General features: G+C 43.2%; 1 protein-coding gene across 10 annotated transcripts in view; it reads left to right on the top strand.

Moving 5' to 3' along the window:
• lama2 (laminin, alpha 2) overlaps nucleotides 1-26508 on the top strand; it is a 150204-nt gene that overhangs the window by 11070 nt on the left and 112626 nt on the right. For all 10 annotated transcript variants that reach the window (XM_047328517.1, XM_047328519.1, XM_047328518.1 and 7 more), the window contains exons 2-3: nucleotides 22294-22464; nucleotides 24119-24231. In XM_047328517.1, coding sequence (XP_047184473.1) covers nucleotides 22294-22464; nucleotides 24119-24231 — 284 coding nt within the window. The remainder of the gene's footprint in view (nucleotides 1-22293; nucleotides 22465-24118; nucleotides 24232-26508) is intronic.

Below are 26508 nucleotides of genomic sequence, written 5' to 3'. Positions count from 1 at the left end.
CGTTGGTTCCTGGAGGTCTTATTGTTTTTGTTCCAGCTCAAATCACTGCGGTTCAAAAGCCCTCTGTTTATCCTCAGCGTAACCGCGCGGAGAGCGGAGCTGTCTTCTAACAGGAGATGTCTGTCCGACGCAGGCGGTTCAAAGACGGCAATAAAGCAAGACGGACGCCCCCCAGCTCTATTCGGGATTTTTTGAGTTTGTTGGGTTTGGGTTGTGTTTTCTTTCCCCCCCCCCCCGAGTTAAACTTTGGGAAACAGTTCTCTGTTTGTTGATTTCGGTCTGGGGCTGTTTTTCTTTAACTAGCTCCAACAGTGGGAATGCACCGACAGGTTTTCTTTTAATCAGGGACGACAAAGTGACGTGATAATTAGTTTTCTTTATTGAAAGCTTCACAGCAATGGTCCTCCAGAGTCGGAGAGGCCTGGATGTGACCTGCGGCGGAGTCAGACTGAAGGCACGTGTTTGATTTGAGTTCAGACGACGTGAGAAGATCAAGAACGACGCGCAAATCCGCTCCGACTCAACTTCGACACTGATGACTTGTGACTTGGGATGAATACTCAGATTTGACATCGCTGTACTTTTTCCCCAGGGAAAAAAAAAGAAAAAAGGAAGGATTTTTGGTATCATTGTGGCTTTTATGTTCACATACAGGACTTCTGTATGTACCGACACAACATCACGTTCTCTAAACCTCCTTAAGGTTTCACAACACATGGAAATGAATTAGACTGATTTTTTGTATGACTTTTGACACCTAAGACAACATTTTAGTATGATGATCAGGTGGAAAGATGTGCAGTTAATAAGGGGTCTTTTATGATTCCTAAGCCATTGTATGGATGTTAATTTTCATTGGACATTGACATTTATTTTGAAGATTCTCATTCATTCAGGTCATGGTTCTCCAAGTGTTTCACCTTTACCACCTGCCTTTGCTTTGCTGTATTAGCTTGATAATTACCTTAGCAAAGAAGGCAAATATCATCCTCAATAAAGATTACCATAACAGATGACAGAAGCTCAACTGTGAAGAGCTTTGGGTATATGAAGCATCACAGTGTCTTCTAATTCATGTTGTGAGATTTTCCAAACTTACAGCCGGAAGGAAAATCACAAAACATTTGATTTTGGGTGTATTATTCGGTTCCCATTGTACAACTACATTTCAATGATTTAATTAACTTTTAAGAGCATAAATTACTCTTGAAGACAACTCAAAATGACGGGGTGGTGACTTCTCCTTCACTGTTTTCAACTCGAGGCCCGGGGCCTGCACATGTTGATATGACTAACGTCTTGTCTGTTCACAGTCTTTGATTCGCCGGCTTTGTTGTGGCTTCGTAATGGAGGCAATATTCCCGAAGCATCTTCTAAGTTGCCCAACTACTTTTTTTTTTTTTACGTCAAACAGACAATTACCCCAGCAAACAATATCCAGTTTGTTGCAGTTAACATTTAACAAGTAGATAATAATATTCATCTCAAATGCTATTGAGATTCTTTTTCCCCTTTAGACCTCTTTATGTATTTTCTTCCCAGAAAAACTTTAAGAGACAGCCGCAACCATATGAATAAACCCACTGTAGCAAACTTTCTAACATCAAACAACTTTTGTTGGCGAGTCTTCCGTGGGCTTCTGTGGGCAGAGCGTCTGAGCGGCGGCTCCTTGTTAGACTGGGCTTGCTTTAAAGTTGTCTATGGACTGATGCCGTCTGGTTCTAGTGGCTGCTAGAAACTACCAATTAACTCACCCACGACATCCTTGTTTAACACATGGTCACAACATGGATTTCTGCGTGTGTGTGTGTGTGTGTGTGTGTGCTTGTGTGAGAACACAGAAAGACATTGTTGGAAGATGAACCTGACGCACCAGATGGTTTGTTACACGGAACCATCTGGGAAGGCCTCGTTGAAAACTGTTGGGGAAAAGGGCAGCGGCTTTCACAAACTCCGTGACAGGTGATTGGATGAACCATCTGCCCGTCACCGGCTCTCCCAGTTGCAGAAACCAGTCGGGAGAGGAGCGGTCAGATCTTTTCCGTCGGGAAAAGCCTTCCCTGCCAGTCTTTGTGCTTCTTTCAATGAATAAAGTGCTGATATAACTGATGCTGTATAGCATCATCCACTAATCTCTTCAGGAGCCGCCACCGAGCCGCTAGCCGCCGGTAGTTCCTCCCTCATAGGAATCTCATTGGTCCCAACCACTGCGGTTCCGCGAATAGCCTGGCAAGATGAACTCTCGCTTTGCGAGAAATCCAGCTGCCTCTCGAGTTCAGTGGGAAGATGCCGTTGCATCTGTTTTCCATTAGCGCGCGTCCAGCTGCGAGGAGTTTTTCGTGTGGTGACCTTGAATATTAAAGCAGCCTCTGACCCCTCACGCTCACGAACTTTGACCTGACAGGGTCATGGTCCTCCGCTTCCTGACCTCATCCTGCTGTGTGGTCCACGTTGTAGTGGCCAGAGCCGTAGACAGAGAGTGTTTCTGTACCTGGGCTGCAGAGTATCGACAGCAGTCGACAGAGGAGTGTAGACAGACGAACACGTTTTAAGAAGTTTGCATGAAAATTGGATTCTGTGCAGTGGGGGAGTCGATCCCAGGGCTACAATTTTAAATTTGACAATTTCAAGATGTATGTGTTTTGTGTTAATCTAGTACTCTTGTTCCCTGACTGCTTAAGAGAAGGCAACCACGTCCTCACTTTGCCAGCTACAATCCTCTGACACTGAGATGATTTGATTTAATTTAAAAAGGTGAAATAATAGGAAGACTTAAAGCGTGGCATGACAAAAGGGAGTCATCCTGTAAATTTCTTTTAACTCAAATGCCCGAGATCCCCGATCGGACGACCCAAAGTCGGTCGCCGATACCAGCCAGCTCAACTCACAGGTGGATAAATGAAGGGGCGAAAATCTAGGACTGTCGTTTCTGGCTTTACCGACAGATCTGTATGCAGCGCACACATGGTCTTTGCAGCACAGCTCCTAGATAGAAGCACATGCTCGCACACACACGCGCACACACACACACGCACACACACACACACACACACACACACGTGCACACAGAACGGGGCAGCAAACAGAAAGGCCATTATTTTGGGGCTGAAGGTTTGTGTGATTGAGCTGATAAGGCATCAGAAGAATAAGAGTCTATTAGACTGGCCTGGTTAGCTATGGATTTAACATTTGCACACACACACACACACACACACACACACACACTCACACAACAAGCAGAGGCAGAACTAGAGTGAAGGAGGGAAAAGGAGGTATGTGTTGAGTACATACATTTTTTGCTTTTCCATTATTCCAGTTGCTTTTCTCATCAATATTGTGTGTGTGTGTGTGTGTGTGTGTGTGTGTGTGTGTGTGTGTGTGTGTGTGTGTGTGTGTGTGTGTGTGTGTGTGTGTGTGTGTGTGTGTGTGTGTGTGTGTGTGTGTGTGTGTGTGTGTGTGTGTGTGTGTGTGCCAACGTACGTACAGAGAGAGGGGCACATATTCCGTATGTAATTTCACATTTCCATTATATTTTTTTTGTATTTCCATTATTGCGGTCCAAGGCAAACTCACAGAGAGGCTAATGCGGAGCAAATGTTCACATCTGACACGAGATGAAAGGTATGAAAAATGATGTGTGCACGGGAGTCGGGGGGTGCTGCCCCGCCGTAATACACAAGCGACGTGGTCATTTTGGGTCCTGGTGTGTGATTGGACAAGGCTGGTATTGAGGGAAATATTTCACAATGTTGTTTCCTGTTCAGGGCCAACAACAACAAAAAAGGGATTCTGGCAAACATGTACAGTAGCAGGGTGGTGTTGTGTTTAGTTTTTATGTAACGCTATAATGGTTGGCATCATCGAGGCCAAAAACAAACCCTTAAATGTCAGAGAAGCTAATTAGGAAGCTGTGGGAAATTGATGGTTATCTCGTTGCTGCCAGCATCACCGCAGAGGGAAGACCTTTACCCCTTTTCTCTATTATTAACTGCATCTGTGACATCTGCATATCTCTGTAATATCTGATTGGCTCAATAAATTACAGGTGCTTCTGTTTCCTGGCTTAAACAAAAATTCCTTAAACCATTTGAGTCATTTAGCCAGACACTAGAATGGGCCAAGTCTGACTTCTCTCCCTAATTTGCTATCGAGGGTCTCTCCTGAAATTGGGAGGAAAATGCAACAGGGTACTTGGTGGAAAAAAAGTTTTCAGACCCCAGAGAGAACATTTGTCCGTCAAACCTCGTGTATTCCAGTTTTTAATATCTGCGAGACTCATACTTTGCTTCTTCTGCCGACCTTGTTTGGCCCCACAGAGGAAAGCCGACCTAAGCATTCAGCTAAGCCCGAGGCTTGTTCTGACAGTGGGTGGGAGGTGGGTGGTCCGTCAGCACATTTATTCCTAGAGGAGCCCACTACTCTGCTCTAGCAACTCAACTAGCTCATTGTCCTCTGCTTGTTTGGACCTTGTCAACAAAGGCTTCTGTTAGTTTTACTTGCGAGGCTCTTGCTCTGCTTAGATTTCTCTTTCTGTTGTTTTTTTTTATTGTTTTTGCCAAATCTGATGTTGCCTCCATTAGCCAGCGTAATATCCCTGTCCACGTTTGGGTTGGATACGGTTCAGATTTTGATTTTCAAACAGTTACTTGCTAAAACTGGAAGTTTGATGAAGCTGCTCTTGATATTAACATTGGGCTCGACTTTGGGCACCGCGCATTCATTCCACTTGGTTGTGAATTTCTGTAGATGGCTCCAGATGTTGATGCTACGCAATGTTAGTAGTTATTTTACAGTGTTTAATATATAAGCCAAACATAGGCATATTTCTACTAAGCAAACATCAGCTGTTTGGGGCAGGTGTTTAAGCACAGGCTTGCCTATAGATACCTACAATTACCTAGAGTTTGGTGGCCCACCGCAGTCCAATTTGTCCCGCTTCATCAAAGTTCTTTAACTTAGTGTTTTGCTGTGTTGCTTAATTGTAAAGCTCTTTGCTGTTTCTCTCTCACTCTCTCTCTCTCTCTCTCTCTCTCTCTCTCTCTCTCTCTCTCTCTCTCTCTCTCTCTCTCTCTCTCTCTCTCTCTCTAGCTGCGTTGAGACATGCACTGAAGTTCAGCCATTTTCCTGAACTTTTGCAGAGGTGCTATATGTGAGAACCAAACTGTTGGTCCATGCATTTTCTGGAAATTTTCCTTACAACTCCCTTGTAAAATCCCCCCCCGGGAAACTTACGGACCCAATTTTCTGGCCGTCGTCAGCACCGAGAGAAGTCCTGCCGCGTCGGGGGCCGAAACATCCATAAACTTTTTACGGGCCTCAGCGTGCAGACAGGTCTGTGCAGCACAGCTTCACTTGTCTGTTTACACCCCCCTAATGTGGTATACTACATTTTAGTACAGTTTCTTTGATGTAGGTATTAGTAGCTCGGCCCACCACACTAACACAAGTAGCTTACCCAACACTGGAAATGGGCTGTGCCTTTTCTGATGTTTAGGACAAGCTCAAGACTGTTTAGTTTGAAGTTTAGAACTTTTAGAACAAACAACGCTGTTTAGAAATTGAACTGAGACGCCATGTTTGCTTATAGACAGATGCCATATGACTGCAACAGCTCTGGTGCGATTCTGGCCATGGATCTTTGTGACATGTTGAATTGTTGAGGTTATGTTCCACTCTCCTCTTCATCCTCCTCTCCCATGTTTCCTGTTTGTATCTCAACTCTGCACCATCTTTATCCTCTCAATGCCGTAGTGTTTTGCTGCCTCGCATCCTCTAACGTCTCACACTTTTCAATTTGATGATATTTAATTGATAGATTTGCAGAATACACAATACAGGATGAGCCGCTGCATCCCGTGTTAAATACATCTTGTTCTCTCCAACAGCCTGAAAATCACATTGGAGAAAACTTTCAATGTTTCAGTGGAACCACGGTGGAGCTAATTACCAGGTGGCCTACATAAAATTATTGGCAGGCTGCTGCAGAACCAACAGCTGAATAAAACAAGTCTTCATTCTAGGCAAATGCATCATGGGAAATGTAGAGAGGCGAACCAAATAGAAATGCAAGGGGGAGCAAAGTTGATTAGGCTAAAAAAGGGAATAAATCATGATCGCAGCCCTTAATCTCCGTTTAATTGCCGGACATGCTTGACCAGCACCGATTAATAGTATAATCAGGGGCTGTGATCACTCTTCTGTAAGGTTCATGCACATTTCCAGATTAGCTCTTTGTTGTTAAATGTGCCACTGAATTGCAGTTTCTAGACAGCGTTTAGATGATTTGTGCATTTTATATAAGCATGTCACTGTAACGACGTAGATGATTGGTTCTCTGGAGTTACTCAAAGGCCTTGACTGATACCGGTTTCATGACATGACGGTTTTATGATGCATATGTTTTAGAGCCAAAAGTTCCGTCAACCGGAATCAGTTGGAGATCTTTGTTCCGGTGTATTGTATTCTCTCGTTGTTCCTCTTTGGTACGCCGTCCTAATATCATTTGCTGCTTACTTTGTCCACGGTTGACATTTACTTTCCAAGAGGGGGGAAAAATGTTGTACTGGGCGAAAAGCCCAAAGTTTTCAAAGCAGAAACGGGTATTCTAATGAGAAAACCTGGTGTTTGTGTGGGCTTTACACACTGAATTGTTCTCCTCATGGCCCTTTTGCTTATCCCATCTCTGCTGATGTGTGTGTGTGTGTGTGTGTTTGTGTGTATTCGCTGAGGCAGCAGGTCCACGTACGAGTGGCCAGCCCACAGCACTGGCTGTTGATGCATGGAGGACTCAGAGCTCCAATAATGAGCGGAATCAGCCTTTAACATGGTAATGTGTCATTTAGGGCCTATCCATTTAGCTAATGACTTGCTTCCTTTTGAAACCTATTAGCAGTAATGGTAAATAGCAGCTCCCCCTTTCAACTCACATCTGATCTGTCCCGTTTCCCTCCTCCTCTGTTAGTCGTACTCCACACGCACACTCCACCTTTTCTGTTCAAGTGCTTCCCTGCCCTCGTCTCTCTCATTGCTCTGTCCTTTCGTACCCCGTCCCTCCTCCTACACTTCCTGTTTTTTTTTCGGGCTGTATAAGTCTTTTCATCTTCAGTTGGTCTGCTCATTATTGCCTTAATCAATCGATTTATCGTGGTGTCTTTTAAAGTTCCCCACAGCCTAAAGTGATGTCGTCAGATGTCTTGTTTTTTGTCCAAGTTCATGTCCAAAACCCAAAGATATCCAGTTCACTATGTATTGCATGCTGACCGATATGGATTTTTGTGGGCAGATGCAGATATTAAGGAGTAAAAAAATATCTGACACAAGATCTACTGAGGCTCTTATACATAGGCGTAATCTAGACATTTGACAACATCATGTCAGGGTGGAAACCCAAAACAATTAATTATTTTAAAATTTGCCAATTTTTGTCGTAAAAAAATGATGAAGGAAATGTGAGGCTTGATATTTTACAGTTAAACCTAAACTTCACTATAAATGACAAATACGTGAGATATACAGAACTTGAAAATAATATATTTACCCTTTGAATTAAAGTTTTCATTTCACCGACATAAAACACAGATACTGATATGTCTGTGAAAGTCTTATTGGCCAACTGATAAATCAATCTGGCTCTAACGTATACTATGACAAAGACAAGCAGTCAACTCTTACATGTAAGAGGCGGAAACAGACCAAAGTGTTATATTTGCCTAAAAAGATGACTAAAACCATTATATGATAATCCAAATACGTTAATTATCTTCAGTTTGTTCTCCTCTCCTTCCCTTTTACCTAATTCCATTTATTTCAATTCCTTCACTCTGTCTTCCTGTCTCTTCCTGTCTTTGTCTCTCTCCGTTGTTTATTGATATGCTCTCCACCCTCTGTCCGCCTTATATCACGTCCCTCTCCACATCCCCTCCCCTCCCCTCCCCTCTCCTGCCCCATAGGGGCTCATTCATAACATGTACCCATTACCCACCGAGCTATTAGGTTTGCTAACAGTGAGATCCATTGGGTGAAAATCAATGTCTATCCGGGGAGCAGTTTGTCTGCAGCGCCACTGTAATGAATGCTATACACTCGCACACAGCTCGCCGGCTCCCTTTCCCCACACATTCACACAACTGAGCCTTTGAACGTTGTTGTAATGGGTCAATTTGTCCTCCGTACATCTAAACTTCTGTAAAAGAAAAAGGAAACAAACTAACACACCATGACTTGGCATTGTTGTCACACTTTTTCTCTTCTTTTTTGCAACTTTTTATCCTTATCGCTCCCACAAAATCAACTCAAAATAATAATAATTCAGCCCGTGTGCACATCACTATCATAAATTTAAAGCCCCGGTATCATTGAGACTGGAAAAATGACTCGCGTCCAGTGTCTATTAAGCTCTCTCGCACACTTTAATGGATTCTGTATTGTCAAACACACATTTCAGCTTCGCCCCAATCTAAGCCGAACACTTCCCCACTGCCGGGGCAGTTAGCGGCAGCCGGGGGCCAGCTAACGGCAGACGTGTAGTCATCAGTGCTGGTCAGAAACGTCGCGTCAGCAACCTGTAGTTCAGCTCTATAAAAACCCAGAGCCATCATTTAATGCTGTGCGCCAGAACCTTTTAAACTCCAGCGAGCTCATTTGGATTTCACTCATTCGATACTGAGATTTATGCGCTCGAATACACTCTGTTGTTACACGTTGGAAAGAATACGCACCGAGAAAAAAAACAGGGAAGAGGACAAATTGGGTTTGGAGACGCAGTGTGTATGAAGTGGTTTCCAGGTATTTCAGTAAACATTATTCAAATGTCTGTTGGCTGCTGCTTTGTAAAGAAAAGTCGCCTCTGCTGCTTTTTTTTTTACACGATATTGTTCAGTGGTTCCCAAACTGGAGGAACTTATTCACTTGTCAAACACAGTTTTAACAATAATATTATTAATTACCACACTGCAAAAATTGCTGAAAGGCAGCCATTATTAATGTAATTGGTCTCACCTGTGTTTTTCCTGCACTGATGTTAAAAATTTTGTCTGACTCGATACTGAAGCTGACCCTGACTCTGACCTCTGACCTCTGACCTCTGACCTTGATGTGAGAGGGCAAAAAGAGCCAGAAAAGGAAAGGAATCAATGTTGTTCTTTGACAGAGACATCGTGTACATCAATGGACAGATTGATCCGTTTGCCATTCATCAGTCAATCAATCAATCAAAGAAACTTTTTTTGCATAGGACCACTCGCACAGGTTAGTGCAATTCCAAGTGCTGTGAGGAAAGGGATTTCAGACAAATCCACACCAGGAAAAAAGAATCTTTCACTTGTTTGTTCTTTAATAAGTCAATTATTATCTTCACAACTCTTATAAAGAGATGTTTTGCTGTTTAAATGGCCAATCCTGCCCTGAAAAACCTAGTTTTCACAAATCCAAAACACATTTTCAATGTGTGCAAATACAGATCAATCAAAAACCCATTTCACAAATTTCAAAAACACTCGCGAGCACCTTTTTTTTTTTTTTTCTGTCAGCGGATCGAATTGTGTTTGTGAACCAGGTCTAAACATCTGTTTTGTATTTTTCCTCGGTGTGTAATGATGTTATCCACTTTCAGCTTTTCAGACTTTCCGCGGTGTCTGCTGTCAACAGACAGTTAAACCGTTAGAACTAATCTGAAGGTCTGCGCGGTGCAGCCGGCTACATCTCCTCTAACGAACACAGAGAGTAATGGCATCAACTTGAGCTTCCATCCGTCTCCCCGATGACTCGCTCGCCATAGTCTCTTGACTACTGTGAATGTGAGTTATTCCCCAGGGACGACAACCGAGATTAATTGCGTGTCCGTGCACGGCGAGTATTACTCATGATTACTGACTGTTCATTTTGTCCATATTTTGTTGATTGGTCCCTAATGGATCCGCCCACTCGCGTCTTTAGCCAGTTGCACACAGTTTCCAGTCTCTCCCAGTGACGGTCGTAAGTCAACTGAAAGGGATAATAAAGGGCAGGAGGAGAAAAAAAAAAAAAAGGCCACAAGACGAGGGAAGAAATCACAGGGGTAAAATGAGAAGAGAAGATGAAAAGTAAAAGAATAAGAGCGGTGCACAGACGGTGATGAACGATATTAACGCCGCGGCCCGCGTGTTCGCTCGCGATCGCTGCGGCAACCGCTTCTTCCTGGAAATTCATGCACGTCCATCTGGATTTTCAATTACCCACAATCCCCTGTGACCCCACTGGCTGCGTCTGGAGAATGATGTTATTTCCTGACCTAACAAATACAAAACACACTCCAAATAGGCAGAGCCGCACACTCCCAGTATACATGTACATACACGTGAACAATATGTCCTCACACAGTCAGACTCCTCAGCCTGTCTTCATCCGTCAAACCTGAGAGGACTCCTCTTACCCTTACTATATATAGTCTGTATACGGTATTTTGTATATACTCATAGCTCTATTTATGCATCTCCAACAGTAATAAAACACAATCAGATCACGGATACTTAGGGTCAAAGTTTTAAGATTACATTACTGATAAAAATTAATAGGCACAAATTGAAAACGTCAGATTCATGCTCGAGCTAGAAGCGGCCAGTTGGAAACAGTTTGGACAGAAAATTCCCAGCTGCCATTTTGTTCTTTTAACAGACTCTATTACCTCTGAGTCCCCCTGGTCAATAAAACCGGCCAATGCCTGTCGCAGATATAAAGGGCTCTCAGCTGTATGATGTCCAGTATGTGCTCAAATGAAAACTTTTTCAGAAAATAACACGGAGGAAGATGCTTCGGGCAATTTTAAAAAATGTTGAAAATACAGATAATTTGTGCCAAATGAAGCTTCTAGTCAATTTCTATTTGTCGTCTGCTGCCCAGTGACCTCCAATACAAATGGACGATAATATCGATATTTCTATTGTTTTTACCTCCCTAAAATTGGTATTCTATTCTATCCTAATCTATTCTATGTTGTTGTGCGGTCGTGAGAAAGTAGTGTTTGTTGCTATGAGAAGAGGAGATTAGATGCTCTACTAGTGATAAATCTCTCTGGGGCCAGAGGTCAAGCTGCTCTCTCCTGTAAATCTACTCACTGGCATGTTTTCATTACCAGCACTAACGTATCCCTAGAGTGTGTGTGTGTGTGTGTGTGTGTGTGTGTGTGTGTGTGTGTGTGTGTGTGTGTGTGAGATCGCATAAATATGGGGCTGTGTGTAGAGGCCTTGGCTGTAGCCTAGACTGTAACTACAAACCAAGGCTAGCACAGATGAGTTCCTACTTAAATCATATACGGAAACACACACACACACACACACACACACAATCAGTCTTCACCTGATGAGGCAGTGATGAGAACCTTGTTAAATCATCCACAAGCACCTCACAGACTGTGTGTGTGTGTGTGTGTGTGTGTGTGTGTGTGTGTGTGTGTGTGTGTGTGTGTGTGTGTGTGTGTGTGTGTGTGTGTGTGTGTGTGTGAGTGTGAGAGAGCAATTGGTCGACTGCAGGACAGATTTACTGCCGCCTGGTCTGAGCTCGGCTAAATCACTCCGACCACTTATCCAGGAGTTATTGCACATAAACATTCTCTCTGTCTCATCCACTTCCCTTTTATTTATTTATTTTTTTAAAATTTTTTTGAAAGTTTTTCATGCAGTGTGGACAACTTCACATTTTCCAGATCACTTATTGTTATTTTCACGCCAAGGGTTCATACGGGTGTCCAGCTGTCTTTATGGCAATTAGGATTACACACTCTGTTTTTAATTGACAAGGTTTTGATCTCCCGATCCATTAGTATCACTACGCTCTTTGCTTGCGCTTCGTTGTTTAATTGAATGTGAATTTTTGTTTTTCATTTGCATATTTGCCCACTGGAACAGGGATATCATGCATTTAAAAAACGCTTAAAAAACGTTGCCGCTTTTTGATATATTTCAAAAGAGAATAAACACAAAAGGTCATCTGAAAAAAAGAGTTGATCTTTACTGAGATGACACATATGATGATATGTACAGTGAAACATCGTGATGGACCAACAACCATCCCTACAAACAATGTCAGGTGTTCCAGGTGCGTAGGTGAGGTTGAGGTGTTTCCTCTTTTCGTTCCAGATGATGTTGCATTCTGGCTTTTACATCCACCAAAATGATCATGAAGTTGAATCAACAGTTCTCTGAAATGGTTGAAAAATAGTCAGACCCGCCCCCAATTCCACGTGTGGTTGCAAAAAAAGCCAACATGGAGACATCGCCATTGTTGGCTAAAAATGAGAGGCGTTGTTTTGTGTCTCTAAAATCAAGGAGCCTTGTTTCGAATATTCCATTTTAAATTGGAGAGGGCGAAAGATGTAAAAGAAAATGTATAGGCAATATCATGTTGCCCAAGCCCTCCCATGTTGCTGCAGTTCAAGAGCGTATATGTTATTCTACCATCTGGTCTGCAGCATTAATTTGAGCGTCGAGAGGATCGGTGGGCCTCCTGGGAGACATGTGGTTTAGACAACCCCCAGTATGAAGCGCAGGGATGACTGTTGCCTCCCGCAGACATGGCCAGTTCATTGACATTACTGTGTGTGTGTGTGTGTGTGTGTGTGTGTGTGTAAGTAGGGGATTAGTTGTCTATAAATTTGTGGGCTTCCTGTTTAGTCTGAGTTTATGACCGTCTGGAAGAGGACACAGCATTTGCAAAGATCCGTTTGAACAGACACACAAACACAGTCAGACAACCAGACACACTCACACACACACACACACACACACACACACACACACACACACACACACACTTGCTCCCACGCAAACTTAAACCCACATCTGTCCCTCTTCTGCTCTGTGACAAGTGTGTGGCCTTTGGGGAGAGAAAGGACATTTGTGTCTCCAGTGTCCTGGAATTAGATGCAATTGCGAGCAGAAACTTGATGTGCAACAGCACGTGGCCGTCACTTTTGGAGGAAACACTTTCAGAAAGACGAAACACGCACAGTAATTAGACGTATGAAAGTTCTCACCGCGACGGTACTGATGACGGTAATTATCTAAATCAAATCAGGTTTGGTTGCATGGAATGTGTAGTTAACATAATAACGAACAATCGGGTCTTTCCTGCTCTCAGATTCTGCCTCCGTGGCATTATTATGACTACAGACCGGCAGTAGAGGTGGTATTTGGAAAGGGCCAATGGAAGGAAGTGAATAAAATGCATTTTAGTTGAAAGTCAGACACAGGAAGTGAGATGGGGGCGATGTCCTGACCCTACTGATCTGACCACCAATCCAATTTCCCCCCCCCCCCCACACACACACTTTTATTCTCTTCATTCTTCTCTTGTACAATGAGTCATTCACTGCTCCCTCTCGAGGCAGGGCGACTCCACTGTCTCCTCGCGTCCCGCTTCGTTCTTTGAGGGGAGCGCACGAGCAGTCACTCCCGGGGCAAGAAGCCCCGGCCAGAGCAGGATGTTGACTTAGTAGTCATTTCAGCTTTCCCCCGAAAAAACCCCTGGAGGTCGACAAGAGGAGCGGCCAACAGATGTAGAGCCGGAGATACAGGCGGGAAAACAAACGCATAGATTAATGTACAGTTTCTAACCCTTAGTAATAACTAGAAAGGTAAAAGTACAAAAGCATTTGCAGCTGTGGTGGGGAGGTTTAATATTAAGGGGAAAGGAGAAGCAAACCAAAAGAGATGGATTTTTTATTTCCATCTGTTGTTATATATTTTATAGTGAAAAATCCTCATCTGTGCCTTTAAGCTCATACAATAATGTGGCAAATGACACTCTCCTATAATATACTTTAAACTGAAATTGCTGTGGGATTGAATATATTCATGCAGCAGTCAAAGAGCTCTCATCGCCACAGTATCCGGAGTCATTACTGACGCCACATCTGTAAAGGATCTTGTGAAATAGCGACGGACTCAAAGTCGCTGTGGATTTTCTTTGCGCGACTATAAAACTATATCACTGGAGATTTTAACACTCGCAGATAAAGATTAAAAAAAAGAAAGAAGCCCAATCGAGGGGATCAACTGAACTGAACTCTGAGTCTCTAGATGATTTACATGATATGAGTTAACAATGAAGTATTTAACAAGAATCGCTAAAGTATTAGTCACAAAAGACAACATGATGTGTTGACTACTGGTGTCCCTGGTCTGTCCTTGTGTTTTTCTAGAGCGTCGCTAGTGGCAACGAAATGGCAATTTTGTTCGGCAGCTCAGCCGGTCCGCGCGCTTTGGTCCGGACTGAAATGTCTCAAAAACTAGTTGATGGACTGTCAGGAAATTTTTGTGCGACCATTTATGGTTCCCATGACTTCACAAATGTTGAGTGGCTGAGGCGGTTGTTGTCCCAGGAACCTAATACAAATTGTCACAACGGCCACTTGGCAAAAGTCGGGATGTGCGCGAGGGAACGGTCCAGTGATTTGTTTCACTGACCGTCCCACAGAGTGACCGCGAGTCCCGAGTGACAGGCAGCGACTCAAACTGCCAGAATCAGGCCACTTCAGGAGCAAAGGAGCAAATCGCTTTATCGCACTGCCGTAGATACTCGGCACTGAAAAGAACTGCTTTGAACATCGCTATATAGCTTCGTCATTGTGACCAACATACGGTCCACAAATCATTTCAACTTGAGTTTTATGACTTAAACTATACATTAATACTCTTTTACAATGCACTCATAACAATTTCCACACCCAATATCCATTGTGGATTCATTAAAAAAGAAACAAAATAATTAGCATTGGTAGCAAAGTGTGTAACCGTTTTCCTGTGGAGGTTTGTCTGAGTCCCACAGAGAAGGAGAAACAGGAAAAAATGTCCAAAATATAATTTGCCATCTAATAGAAAAGTCATTCATTTATCCTACGTGTCCGTAAGACTATGTCGCCATAGAAACGGCATGCAGCAACCAGAGAACATTGACAGGTGTGTGTGTGTGTGTGTGTGTGTTAATGTTACACACATGTGGGTGTGAGTCAGTGTGTAATGTGATCAGGGTAAAGACGGCTCACAAGCTACATTTAAACTTTAATTTGTGACGTTCACAATGCTCGTCGTGCCTGGTTCTGTTTCCCTCGCAATTTATTCACTTAAAGAAATAATTGTTTTTTCCGAAACTTAAATGACTGAAAAACTTTTGGCCTGCGACACTCAATTTACACCATTAAGGAGAATTTTAGAAGCTGATGAGTCTGGAACTAGTTGTATTCAACTTATATATAGATGTATGAATGAATACTGGTCCAGATGAAAATGTTCAATGTCGGGATGAAACTTTTTTTCTATCATCACATTCATTATTTGCAATATCTCTGCCTTGCATTTACAAAGTTTCTTTCCCCATGATCAGGTCATGAGGGAGTGCGGCAAAGTATCTCTCTCTCTGCATGTTTTTATTGAAACCCACACAAAAGATATCCATATGATGTAGATGTCTATCTAGGATTATGGGCTTCATGTTCTTTTTAAATTCCGTGTGTGTGTGTGTGTGTGTGTGTGTGTGTGTGTGTGTGTGTGTGTGTGTGTGTGTGTGTGTGTGTGTGTGTGTGTGTGTGTGTGTGTGTGTGTGTGTGTGTGTAAAGGATTATCGCCGTCTCATCCCTCATTCCTCTCCTGCCCCTGACCCTTTTAAACAACACTCTGTCTTTCACTGGGAATCCCTCCATCCATTTCTCGCCCTCCATCAATCTTTCTATCTTTTCCTCCACCCATATCTCTCTCTCTCTCAACCCCCCCCCCCCCCCCCCCCCCAACTCTTCAGGATGGAGCGAGATACAGAGAGAGATGATCCTGTCTTTTTCAACCTTCTTGTTATTCCATCAAGCATACATCTAGCCTCAAAACTCAACAATAACACATCCATCACATGCACGCTCGCGCGCACACACACACACACACACACACACACACACACACACTCATACACACACACACACACACACAGAGGGCAGGGCAGGCAGCGGTGCAGTGTCATCATCTGCCATGACAGTAAAAGCAAATAAAGTTTTTATTCATAATGTAATAAGAAAACTTTTATACAATAAATAAATCTGCTGTCATCCTGAGTATCGTGGACGTTCAGTCAACATGGACAGTTTCTCCTTAAATGTAGATTTTAAGTCCCATATTGATGTCTTATCAACCTCATTACCACACTGATGAGTAGCATGCTTCGATATCCCCGGTTCGTAAACGCTACGTCTCACTGACGATGCACATGGAAGTGCAGCAAGTTCACTTTCAGAATGTAACAATCACAATTGAAAAGCAATTTTCTTTTAAAAATATAAATCCTTTGAAGGGTTATGGATTGGGTTTTTCAGGCACATTGTATTTGATTTAATGTTGGTTTAAATCCTCCTCTGCATTTTTTGAAAATATATTTATAAGGTCCAGGGGATCAACAGACACTTTACACGGTGGAGTTATGGATTTGATGTTGATGAGGATTCGACCTGTCACATGTAAGCGCAGATGGAGAAGATTTGTGTGTGAGGTCAAGTCATTTTTATTTGTGTAGCCCAATATTGAAATCACAGATTTTCAAGCTTACAACGCCCTCCTGAGACAGTGATGAGGGGAAAAAGAGGACAAATAAGAGTTTATCAGTAAGTGAATTATTAAGATTCTTGTCACGACGTCCATATTCAGTGGTTGGTTGGTTTTTAAGAAGCTCTCAGCCACATCTCGCATCAGGAGATGGTTTTTATTTATTTAATATGGTGACCTCAGTACAGGGTTTTTGATCAGCCACTAACCAGTGACAACTGTCCAGGACGGGATGAAGCCCACAGGATGTTACTGAAAGCTCCAGAAAGAGCGACCGAGTCACTGAACTTTGTGACAAGGTCAAGGTCGAAACTTGAAATTGGTTAACTTGATGTTTACAACATCACTTTTTTTTTTTAAATGGCTACATCAGCATCTAAAATACATGGAACGTTTCTTGAATTTAGAATATTTATTTGTGTAGTGTCATACTCTACTCAAATTGCCAAGCTTTTACTGGGGTTATTACCTTGTGGTCAGCGTTACGGTGTCGAAACTGGTCCTTGGGCAATGACATTGCCCAGGTTTCACATACACTCTGACAGTGTTATAATTTAGAGCCTGTATCGCAGGAAATCCCTTTAGACGTCTGCTTAACAGAGCGTAGACGGAGGAGAGAGAAGCCAACAGACAGACAGACAGACACACAGACAGGTTACCATGGTTATCAGAGCAGAGCGAAAAGAATGGGAGATGATGAACCCGTGTGTGTGTGTGTGTGTGTGTGTGTGTGTGTGTGTGTGTGTGTGTGTGTGTGTGTGTGTGTGTGTGTGTGTGTGTGTGTGTGTGTGTGTGTGTGTGTGTGTGTGTGTGTGTGTGTGTGTGTGTGTGTGTGCGTGCGCGCGCGCGCGTGTCAGCTGCAGAGCCGTAGGCAGACAATCATTGTGTCCTCGCGTCCTGTGAATCTGAAATCTGAACCACTGTCTTTAGCCTTTCCTCTCCACTTCTTTGTTGTTAACTCACCTTGTTCTTCAACACAAGAGAAATGAGAAAAAAACATGTCCTCAATTGCTAGAGTCATAGAGTCGTACACATGGTCACATCCCAAGAAACGATTTGGATGTGTAGGAGAAGTTGCTTTGACCGGCAGCACACACGCTGAGAACCCACCAAAACGTTAAAAAAAAGAAAAGTTGAATGAAATCATCTGTCGTTGTCTGTTACTACTCCGTGCCTCACTTTGTTCATGCAGGAGTTTGTTTTCATCCAGTTTTAAGCCACTTTATTATGATACACTCGCTTAGAAAATTTTAATTCCAGTATCCTTTGTTGTATATTTGTTTTGGCGAGGAGGACACCTCTTTTTCAACATGTTTTGAAGAGGATGGAAAGGATGGAGGAATCGGCAATGGTGGTGGACAACAACCGCCACGGTCCCACGTTACTTTATGATGTCACCAAACTTCACCTCTTGTGGCTCTGCCGCGCCGGTTAGGGATTTTGTCCAACCACTTCAGGCGCCGCAGAACGTCGCCGTGTCACAGGCAATTAAAGCCTGTATGTTTTCATGAAGTATTACTTTGATTTAATTAGGAGTGCCAAAAAGACCTGCACGGCCACTGTTGTCGACTTACTGACACGCTACGGGAAGTGGTAGGTGTCAAACTTGACGGCAGTCTTTTCATTCTCCAGGCCTGCAGCGGCTGTCAGTTCGTGTCGACGTATCAAATGTCCGTCGCGAACACGCACTCGTATTGTTCTGACTGAGAAACCCGGAGAGGCAGACAATTGCATGCTTTGTGATTAAACGGCTCCGGAGCTGTTCCTCCTCTGTGCCACGCTGAGGCGTGAAAATTGTGTTCTGTTCAACTGAGATTATGACTTGGCAGCTGCATTTCGAGAACAGCCCGTCTTTCTAAAAAAAAACGATGACGGCCGCGGATTTGATTCATCCCGCAGCGAGAGCAACTCTTCAAGTTGACATGTTTCTTTGACTGGGGTGACGGCCGTTAACCGTTCCTATAGCAACCGGCGCAGCAGCCTCCGCGTCGACTCCAAATGACGTCAGTGGGACAGGTGTGGTTTTTGATCGTGAGCTTAAGGACGAAACAAAAAGTCTGTGCTCTGTGCTCTGATCTAAATGATAACATGCTCACTCTGACGACGCTTGCTCACTGACTTTTATCGGGCATAGGTTTCACCATATCTTAGTCTAGCACGTCGGCGTGCTAACATTTGCTAATTAGCACCGGTAGGGTTGAAGCTTATTGGACGCCAGTGTTTCCCCTTACCATTGAATTGGGTAGGGGATGTCATTCTGTTTGTATTTTACATATAATGCCAAGCAGAAGTCATTTCAGGTCACTTTCCTTATACACCATATTCCTCATTCCTGTATAAAAGATTGTGGATGAAACTTAACGTGATTTGTGAAACCTAACCCGATCTTTTCAATAGTTGTTGAGACATTTAAGTATGAAACTAATTAAAATGTCAAGGAAAAAGTCAGAGGATTACCAGAATAGACTTCACGCTCCGAGCACCATGAATGTCTGCCGCTCAGATGGGATATAGGAGATATTGGAGTCTTTCAAGTCACAAGTGGTGGACTGACGGACCATCGCTAGCATTATGCTGCCGGTGTGACTAACCCCCAAGGGATACAGACAAAAGGCAAACATGGAACACCATATCAGATTAGAATGCTGAGGTGAAGTGACATGGCATTTCAAGTCTGGTTTATCAGACTGGGCGATATGAGCGGTGCGACCTGGGGACGTGTTGAGGAACACTGCCATAGTTTGGGTAACTTTTCGTTCCCATATGCAGAATTGTCTGATTCAATCAGCGGCTCCTTGTGGGATTAAGAGGGTGCGACAGTCTCAGGGAACGGAAATGAAATATGTGGTAAATTTGTCGCGGAGATGGGAATAGTGTTGTGCGAGTGTGCCAGGCTTTCTGCAACAAAGTTTATTTTTGCAAGGCCACTGAAGCAAACCAAAATGTGTCGTCGAAACTCGGAAGTAAGGAAGTTCCCGTTTGAATCCCCTGCGATTCCCCAAGTCGGACATAGAGTATGGAACTGATCGGAAGCCAAGAGGTACTAGATCTTTAAAAAAAACAAACAAGATTTGACAGTCTCCCGCACACATTTGTGTCTGGCTGGGGACTCGAGGACGATTTCCAGGTTGTGGATCAAAACCCGGGATTAAGCAGGATGTTGGCTCGATTCCCTGGCACAAGTGGGAGGCAGTAGTTCCAAACGGCGCGGAGAGAAGGACCATGAGTAACCGCGTGGATCAGAGCAACTCTTTTGATCTGCTATTAAAAGACTCCGATCAATTTATCCTGCAAGTCTGGTGGCATGGGTTTCCCATGTTGGAGGGAGAGATGACATCTCTGATTGCATTAACATAAAAGCGGAGGTTAAAAGTTCATTTTTCCCCCCAAATGGAAACAATGTTTTGTAGTATTCTGTGATGGGGAGTTGATTATTGTTGGTTTGAGCAACTTGGGTCAGAATGTCCGTCTGGGAGTCGATGTTTTCCGCTGGGCTATAGAAATGTGGGCTCCCTCCGTGCTGTGTGTTCTCATCGTTTCGGAGAGAGATGTGTGTGTGTGTGTGTGTTTGTTTTACCCGGTGTGTGTGTATACACTATGTTGCGAGCATGCGTGTGAGAATGTGTACACGTGTTTGAGAGAGCAGAGAGAGAGACTTTGGGGTGTCTCAGATGTTCTTCACAGTTCATCAGTGTTGACATCTGGCCAAACAGCTGTACTCATCTGGACACAGTTCCTCCTTGAATCACACGCACACACACACACACACACACACACACACACACACACACACACACACACACACACACACACCCTTTTACGAGAGCTTGTCTTGTGTTTTTCTTACTTTTTCCTCCCCTTCCGTCTCATCTTTCCTTCTGTCTGTCTCCTCTGTGTACACGTATTATATATTTATGTCCAACTGTGTTTATGCTGCATGTATCTGTGTTCTACCATGTCGACCTTACACCACAACTGGGATATCTGATGTAACGCAGCACATCCACACACGTGTGTGTGTGTGTGTGTGTGTGTGTGTGTGTGTGTGTGTGTGTGTGTGTGTGTGTGTGTGTGTGTGTGTGTGTGTGTGTGTGTGTGTGTGTGTGTGTGTGTGTGTGTGTGTGTGTGTGTGTGTGTGTGTGTGTGTGTGTGTGTGTGCTGTCCAGGCAGGAAATATGAACCATGTGCATGTTGAGAATCAAAGTACTTTAGGTTCTACGGGCTTGTCATTCACCCTGCGGATCGTGTGTCTCTCTGGGAACAATGCGGATGAGTTATGCCTACGAGCTGAGTAGAGAAAGCCGCCCAGGCTCATGGTGCGTTTGTGTGGTGATGACATGTAGATGGAAATAATTTTTCAGTTTGTTTGGAGGCAATCAATTCCCTTTATGACTTCATTGGGTAACAGGCTATACTTGGAGTATGTGTACATACCGTTGAAGTGCTTTGATTGAACAATATATAAGTCATGGGCGTATTCAATATTTCCATATGGCTCCTGGCTCTGACTGTTTCACGTGAGTACGGGTCGTCTTAGTTTTCTGTGATTGTAAAGTGAATATTTTTTGACGGTCGGTTTTTTTCCACTATTTTCAAAACATTTCATAGACCAAAAGATTCATTGATTATATGAGAAATATATCATGATTGAACTGATAATGAAAGTAAACATTAGCTGCAGGCAGCCTTTGCAGGAAGTTGAGCCTCATTCAAATATGGCGATCACAGACAGATTATAGAGGGAATGGGAAGAGGTTCTTCAACAAAGTCTGGAGTGTGCCCGTCTCTGTTGCCGTCAAATTTATTCTCATGGAGATTTTGAGAAGTCTTTTCCACAAGAGGTGCACTAGGGAGGAAACAAAAGTCATGTGTACATTATAGTCATCCCGAAATATGGCCTCCCACAACATCCTGGGGAAAAAAAGGGGAATTGGGAGTGTTCTCCATAATGTATGTTCTTTCCGAGCTTGTGGCTCTAGCGGTGAGAAATATCCAGGGACAGGAAATGAAAAAAAAAAAAACAACAACCCCAAAACTTGCTTGTGCAACAGAATGTAAATGAACAGTCCGTGCCCAAAGTCTGGAGAGAGAGGTTCCCTCCGTGTGCCTCCTCCATTCGGAAGATGAAGTGAACGCGGCTCTCGTAACCTTACGGGGGATAAATGGTGTTAGCTGCAGCAGACTGCACCATCACTGCACCCAGATTAACTAACTCGGACGGTACAAACTGCCCCCTCCCCCTCATGTTCAAGGCTAATTGCTCACAACCTCTGTACGACAGACACGCGAGCCAACGCTGGCTGACTTGAAACACTGACATCATTTTAACCATTGGCAATACAAAAACCTGTATGCAGAGCGGGGAACGCAGCTCCTAATGACCCCCGACTGAAGCCCTTTTGGCAATTTAACGTGTATTTTTCTTATTTGCTTTGAGGAACAAAGTCAGGCCGACCTCATTTAAACTGCTCTGAGCAGACGAGGAAATGATTAATGACGATCTGACGACACAATTAAGCTGAACTCGGCGCAGTTTATGTGCATCCACGTCTTCTTTTTCTTTTTACTGACATCCCTGTGTAGTATGGATTAAAAGGATTCATCAGACTCCGTGTTTACCTCCGAGAGCGAGAAGCTGCCGCATCTTTCGACGTCTTGCCGATGTCAACGCCGTCAATGCGTACAGCTGTGTTTATGTTTATCTCTTCTCTCTGGTTAAATCCCTGCGTCCTCTTCCCAGGACTGTTTCCGGCTGTGCTGAACCTGGCGTCCATGGCAGACATCGCGGCCAATGCCACCTGCGGCCTAACGGGTCCGGAGATGTATTGTAAGTTGGTGGAGCATGTCCCGGGCCAGCCTGTTAGAAACCCTCAGTGTCGCACCTGCAACCAGAGGAGCATTAAACCGTTTGGTAAGAAAGAGTCACACACACACACACACACACACACACACACACACACACACACACAAGACTTATAGGCACGATGATTGCAGTGATTAATCATGCCGGATTAGTTAATTACTGCCAGATTGGCCAGATGTTAACCAATCATTTTGTCTGAAGTGATAATTACCACCTGAACTGAGGAATCAATCGCAACATGACAGGATGACAATACAAACTTAGCCTGCCGTCATAATTCAAAAAGCCATATTAGGGCACTCGGTTATTTAGTCAATGATTCAGTTAACTGCTCAAACCGGTCCAGCGACCAATCAGTCAGTTAATCAATGAAGCAGTGGGTCATTCACCGGTAGCCGGTGATTGGTCGGTCAAAGGAAAAAGCTAAAGGTTAAATCTCACACGTACATTGATTTAATTCAGCTGACTTGCATTTCAAGGGATGATTTTACATTTTGGAAAAAGTGCTTATTCGCTTTTTTGCTGTTGGTACAGTACGGCGCTTGTTTCAGAGGATTTGTATTGTTGGTTGTCTAGGTTGGCATAAACTCTGGATGTAGCTGCAAACAAAGGTGAAACCAGCAGTACCTCAAAAGTTAAATTATATATATATTTTTTTTGCCATCTGTTTAAAGTAAGAGAAAGTAAAAAGTTTTAAAATGACAAGTTGCAGTTTTACAGGGGAGGTCATGTGGCCTATGTCTCTGTCAAGTGATGTGGTTTGCTTGTCTCTACGGTTGCCAGGCAACTAGAGCAAAAAACCCCCCACCTACATTGTAATTTTTCCACTTCCGTTTTATGTGCATTTTCAACAAACAAACTCATTTGTGAGCTTCAGCTGTGCTGGTGGACGGTGTCACACTAGCTGGGAGAACTCTTCACAATCCTCTGCCTCGACCTCAGACATGACGGTAACCTAGTTGGTTCACAGCGACTCAGTTCGGCGATACGTCAGCTCCAGACTCCAGCTCTCCAAAGTGGTTAGAAACTAACCTGTTGCACCGATAAACACTCGTCCAGATGTGTTCAGCAACAAGAGCCGAGCTCTGAATATCGAGGGTGGAAATTAACTTTCTCTCAGCATTGATAAATTTCCATTTGTCAAACGAAATGGACAGAAAGCAATTTTCATAAGAAATGTCACACGTAAGTAGTCTGGTGATTGACAGCCCACAGTCGAGCTGAAACATGGCATCTTCTTCTCTCACACGTGTGCACAGCCGATCAATCCCACACGCACTGCGTACATAGCGGCTCTGCGTCGTGACCTTTGCAATATGATAAACTGTGTTTTATCTGCCTGCTCTATTAAAGCCACCGTGTGGAGGACTAACAGCTCCCAGGTGGATGTTCTACAATGGGTGACATTCTTTCATTCGGAAATGAATAAAATCTATTGAATTGGAAAGGTAGACTATCATTCTTTCTTTTAAAGGGAAGAGAAATGTACTTTTGATATCCGTCCTTGAATGGCTGTAAACACTAACATTTCAGAAAGAGCGGAGTGGAACATTCTCCTGTTGGAATTACACAGGATTGAAGACTAAAATTATTCTTTTGATTTTTAGAATTTGAAGTCGAAAACAACAATATAATTTGCTTCTCCCCCTTGTCGTCGTTCTTTGTCCTTCTCATTTCCTACTGTGTGTAATTGTGTGTACAGAGCATCATCCCATAGATTATGCCATAGATGGGACCAACCGTTGGTGGCAAAGTCCCTCCATCAAGAATGGGATGGAGTACCACCATGTGACCATCACACTCGACCTAAAACAGGTAAGCACACACACACACACACACACACACACACACACACACACACACACACACACACTAGTACACTTCAACGAAAACAGCACCATGATTCAGACCTTGCCGCCACCTCCACTCTCTTGAAAGAGACAAACTTTAACCGCGTTTCCATTATGAAGGTTTATTTCGAGACGGGAGGGACGATTACTGAGGCACTATTGAAAACTGGAAGCCACAAATTCGGCTGCATTATTTAGGTCGAGAATAGTACAGTGTTAGGGCATTTTTATTTGTGGAAGGAAAAATCGGGAAGACCCTCTACAGGGTAGGAAAAATGGGAGAAAGCTCCGCAGCGGTGATTCAGAGATAAGTCTCTCCGTCTTAAACAGATGTTGCAGCAACAGAAACTGAAGATGCTAATCCCACATATAATCACACCCCACACACACACGTATGGAGAATTAAAGATTTCCAATTAGCCTACAATCCACGTCTTTGTACTGGGATTAGACGGAGGCACTTGAGGAAAACCCATACACACATGGGTATAAACATTACAAAAGAAAGGCCAGCTGGCAGACAGGATTTAAAGACTGCCTCCGAGATAATATGGTTACGATATAATGATACCGTAATGATATGGCTCAGCCCGTAACCCTATCATTCCTTTTTTGAAATGTTAAAATGAAAAGGTTTCTATTAACTGTCGACAAAATAAGTCCACATAAGCATAATATTTACCTTTATTTTGTAACCAAATTGAGGGAAAAAAAGTACTGCCACCGTGTTGAGTGATTTAATCATGTTAAGGTTGAGTTTATAGCTCTGTGGAAGATGCGTTATCATTTTGTCATCCAATGAATTACGCTATTTCTGCAGTGCTTGAATTAGTTAAACCAGCTTTGCTATCGATAATTTCACCAGCATGTGCGTCACACTGTAAATAATGGGTTTCCATTTTTTGATTTGAAAAGTTTGGCTACAAGCTTGGTGATTGAGGAGCATGTGTGCTGGCGCCGGATGATTGAGGACGTCTAGTCAAGTTTAGAAATGTGATTAAACAGATTAGACTGGCTGATTATAATTATATGGACATAATGAAAATATAACTAATGAGCGTGAGCGACTGCAGTTCACGAGAAGGTAATTAAGAGAAGCCAGTCAAAAATACGCTCTAAAGGTTAAAAACAGATTCATTTCAGGTTTAAAAAAACCCCCCAAAACTCCAGTCGAGCCGCGGTATCGAGATCCCGGCAGATACACCCACCGAGCGATCGCGTGTCGGTCTCAGCTGTCAGTCATTGCCTCGCTCTGTTTGTACAGCGTCAAAATACCTAATTAAAACCGAGCTTATCAGAAGAATTAACACTTGAACATGCATCGGCATGATAAGAACTGACGTTAATGTCAGAAACCATATTTGGGGAAAATTAACTTTATGAGCTATACTGCTGCCAGCCACCAGGGGGCGATTGAGACGTTTCCTCATCGGGTCTTTTTATAAATTCCACATTCTTCTAGAGCCCATCTACTTTTCTCAGAGCAAGTTTCACAGAGGTGAACAGTGAAATGAATGAAAAAATTATCATAACCACTGACGGAAAAATTGCGATCATGTGGGAAAAAAAAAAATCCCATTTCAAAGCTTTTTTAATGCCAGTGTACACTTCCTCAATGACCACCTACTGAGCTGCCTCAGTTCCAACTGTCATCTTCACATAATGGCTGTGTTTGATGGGTTCATAGCGTTGTGTCTTGCGTATTTATATGTACAAAAGCCGTCCATCTCACCGTGAAGTAGCAAATTTCCACGGTATTAATTTGAGTAATTTGCTCCTGTTATTGTCTACAGACACAGACATATATAATATTAAAAAATGCCCATGATTCCCAAGATGTTTTTTAATCAAACCCTTATGACAAAGAAATGTAATTGAGGCTTGATATTTTACAGTTTGAATAAAAATGTTATTATGGACAATTATAAAAGAAAACACAAATACAAACAAATATAATAAACATAAACACACATCTTTTTGGCATTGTTTGTTCTGTAAAATAAATGCCGATACCAATATATTTGTGAAAGTCAATCATCGGCCGCTATATCTGTCGGGCCCTTCGTGTTCAGCTCAGTCCCGTACTGAAAACTGAAAATTGCAGTATTCGGATTATGTTCATGTATAGAAGAGTCCCTCCCACAATCTCATCTCTTAGTTTATTACTTCAGGCACTGTCTTACGGGTCCACGTGATGGATCGGCCTCGCTCAATTCAGAATGATTGGCTGTGTTCTCACCAC

Source organism: Scophthalmus maximus, chromosome 18, assembly GCF_022379125.1.
Source record: "Scophthalmus maximus strain ysfricsl-2021 chromosome 18, ASM2237912v1, whole genome shotgun sequence".
Taxonomy (NCBI): Eukaryota; Metazoa; Chordata; class Actinopteri; order Pleuronectiformes; family Scophthalmidae; genus Scophthalmus; species Scophthalmus maximus.
The sequence above is the reverse complement of the archived record's forward strand: the minus strand, read 5'-3'. Positions and strand labels throughout refer to the sequence as shown.